The sequence below is a fragment of the Cebus imitator genome, unplaced genomic scaffold (assembly GCF_001604975.1).
Source record: "Cebus imitator isolate Cc_AM_T3 unplaced genomic scaffold, Cebus_imitator-1.0 Scaffold76, whole genome shotgun sequence".
Taxonomy (NCBI): domain Eukaryota; kingdom Metazoa; phylum Chordata; class Mammalia; order Primates; family Cebidae; genus Cebus; species Cebus imitator.
In genome coordinates, this window is record NW_016107391.1 from 9250416 (window position 1) to 9253455 (window position 3040).

Below are 3040 nucleotides of genomic sequence, written 5' to 3' on the forward strand. Positions count from 1 at the left end.
TAGTAGAGACGGGGTTTCACCATGTTGACCAGGATGGTCTCGATCTCTTGACCTCGTGATCCACCCGCCTCGGCCTCCCAAAGTGCTGGGATTACAGGCTTGAGCCACCGCGCCCGGCCCCCCAATTTAGTATTTATAAGAACCCTGTGAAATACATAAAAAACAGAATTAATGTATGTTTGCACTCTATGACTTGCTAAAGTCATTCTTTGGTCTCAATCCTGGTCAACTAATTCCCTTCTATTCTCCAGACTACCTCTAGTTTTCTGAACACCGCAGTTTCATTCGTCTTTGTATGTGTATCCCTCGTTGGAGAATGTTGTCCTCATTTTTCACAGACAACGTTCTTGCTGTTATCATCCTCCGAAACCCTGTTCGGACCGACAATCCGAGACCCACACTGGTCTCCATGGGCCCCTCCTGACCCACCAAGCCCCCCTCCCTGCTGACCCACCAGCCCCTCCCCTCCCGACCTCCCGACCTCCCGACCTCCCGACCTCCCGACCTCCCGACCTCCCGACCTCCCGACCTCCCGACCTCCCGACCTCCCGACCGTCGGACCCACCAGGCAGCACTAAGATCCTGCCGCGGAGGCTGCCCAGAACCCCTAGAGGCCTGTCTGGCTCCGCCCATGTCTATGGCCTCCAGGTTGGAAGCCCCGCCCTTCCGAGGAGTTCCCAAAACCCTGCGCGGCAGTCTTTGACCACGCTAAAATGGCGACTCCCATGCATCGGCTCATAGCCCGGAGACAAGCGTAAGTAAGGATCCGGTTCAGGCCTACGGGCGGGCTGGGAACGGGGAAACGCGAGTCAGCGGGCTGATTTCGGACCTCTATTGGGACCGGCGGACGATGTCCGTTTCTCAAGTACGCTGCCGAGTCCCGAGGGACTCGGGCCCGGGCGGTAAGTCTGGTGACCGTAGGTTAGTGATTTCGGGGAAGACAGCCGCGTAAAGTCCGTGGCACGGGACATAGCGGAGTTTGAAGACAATTGTCCCATTCGGTTTCCCTGAAGGGAACGCCCACAGTTGGTCACTCAGTGGTTTATGCCCCTCCGCCAATTTAAACAGAGATTGAAAGAGTGAGAAAGGAACAGGCATGAGAAGATTTGGAGAACGAGCATCCGGATAGTGGCATAATTGCTTTGAGGCTGAAACTTACTTTTTAAAGAACTGAAAGGTGGCTATTACGCTTAATGAACAAGAGAGAGGGGCAGAAGAGATGTACAGTTGACAAATAATGAGGGGTCACCCCAGATGCCCCTTTCTGGCAAAGCTTTTTTCCCAACAGTCTTTGCACATCCAAACATCTGCCTCTTTTTTATAAAATATTTCATGACATCACTATTTGCATGTCTATATGTAGCTCAGTGTCTGCTAGTATATATATATGTGTGTTTGTCTATCTTTTTATATATCTTTAATTCAAATAATCCCTTTCTTTCTCTTCTCCTTTCCATCTACTCTTTCAGGCCTAATAAGAAGAGTTCCTCGAATGTACAGACAGACTTAGGGAGTTAGAGTAGTAAGCTTGGTGAAGGAAGAGGGCTTTGAAGTCAGACAGTTATTATTTTTTCTTTTTTAGACAGTGTCTCACTCTGTTGGCCAGGCTGGAAAGCAGTGATGCAATCTTGGCTCATTGCAACCTCTGCCTCCCTGATTCAAACGATTCTCCTGACTTAGCCTCCAGAGTAGCTGGGACTGCAGGCGCCCACCACCATGCCCTGCTAATTTTTGTATTTTTAGTAGAGACAGGGTTTCACCATGTTGGTCAGGCTGGTCTCCAATTCCTGACCTCAAGTGATCTGCCGACCTCAGCCTCCCAAAGTGTTGGAATTACAGGCATGAGCCACTGTGGCCCACCATTAAGTCATACAGTTCTGAGATCAAAAATGAGATGATAATACTTAAGGAGAGTGCTAAAGGATGTCACTAGAGTCCCATTTCTCCCAGTCTCTCACACCTGCCTTTTGGTTGTTGGCTCCATACTTGGATAGGCTCTCTTCTTTGGTCCCAAAAGGGCTGCAAGTATCCAGGGTCCTTTATATTCTCTCAGCTTCAAGTTGATTGCACTTCTTTGGTCTAGATTGGATTACGTGACCAACCCTAAACGATGCCTGTGGGATTGTGAAGCTCTGATTGATTTAGAGATCTCATTCACCTTTCAGTACAATTGAATGGATGACCATAGCCAATGATGACCGGGGTGGATAGGTCAGAGGAAGTAAATGCAGGATCAGCAAAACCAATGTCCACTGTAAATATGAAATGAAAATAAGACTTAACATCTGAATAATACTGTTATTTCTTGTTTCAGAAGTATCAAAAAGTTAAATGTTTTATTTCTACAATGTGTATTTGGTACATGAGTTATATGATTTGTAAAAGACAAATATTACCTTTACGGAGCTTCTGTTCTTGTTGGTAGGCAAATGTGGCATATTATAAAAACTCTTGTGGTATACAGACTGTAAGTCTACAAGGGATTCAGCAAAGGAGGGCCTTTAGAAGCTTGCAAAGTTCAAGAAAGTTTGGGGGAGGTATTTGGGGGGAAAGCAAGAGAGGAGCCTTTACTTTTCCTTTTATATTCATCAAAAAGCTTCAATTTTATTTACAAGGAGCATATATTACTTCCATAATAACAAATTTAAAATAGTTTTTAAGGCCAGGTGTGGTGGCTAATGCCTGTAATCCCAGCACTTTGGGAGGCCAAGGCAGGTGGATCACTTGAAGTTAGGAGTTGGAGACTGGCCTGGCCAACATGGCGAAACCCTGTCTCCACTAAAAATAAAAAATTAGCTGGACGTAGTGGTGCATGCGTGTAATTCCAGCTACTCAGGAGGCTGAGGCTGGAGAATCACTTAAACCCTGGAGGCAGAAGTTGCAGTGAGCCGAGATTGCGCCACTGCACTCCAGCCTGGGCAACAGATTAAGACTCCGTCTCAATAAATAAACAAATAAAATAGTTTTTAAGTTAGTAATGAAGTGAGAAAGTACTATCATCACTCTTTACATACGTTACCTCATTTAATCCCCATAACAA

The 3040-nt window shown here is 46.5% G+C and overlaps 1 protein-coding gene across 1 annotated transcript in view; it reads left to right on the forward strand.

Moving 5' to 3' along the window:
- The first annotated feature begins 588 nt into the window (after window positions 1-588).
- Window positions 589-3040, forward strand: part of ZCCHC10 (zinc finger CCHC-type containing 10) — a 27741-nt gene continuing 25289 nt past the window's right edge. Inside the window, exon 1 of the mRNA XM_017532422.2 lies at window positions 589-754. Within this exon, the coding sequence (XP_017387911.1) occupies window positions 714-754 (41 nt within the window). The 5' untranslated portion in view covers window positions 589-713. The remainder of the gene's footprint in view (window positions 755-3040) is intronic.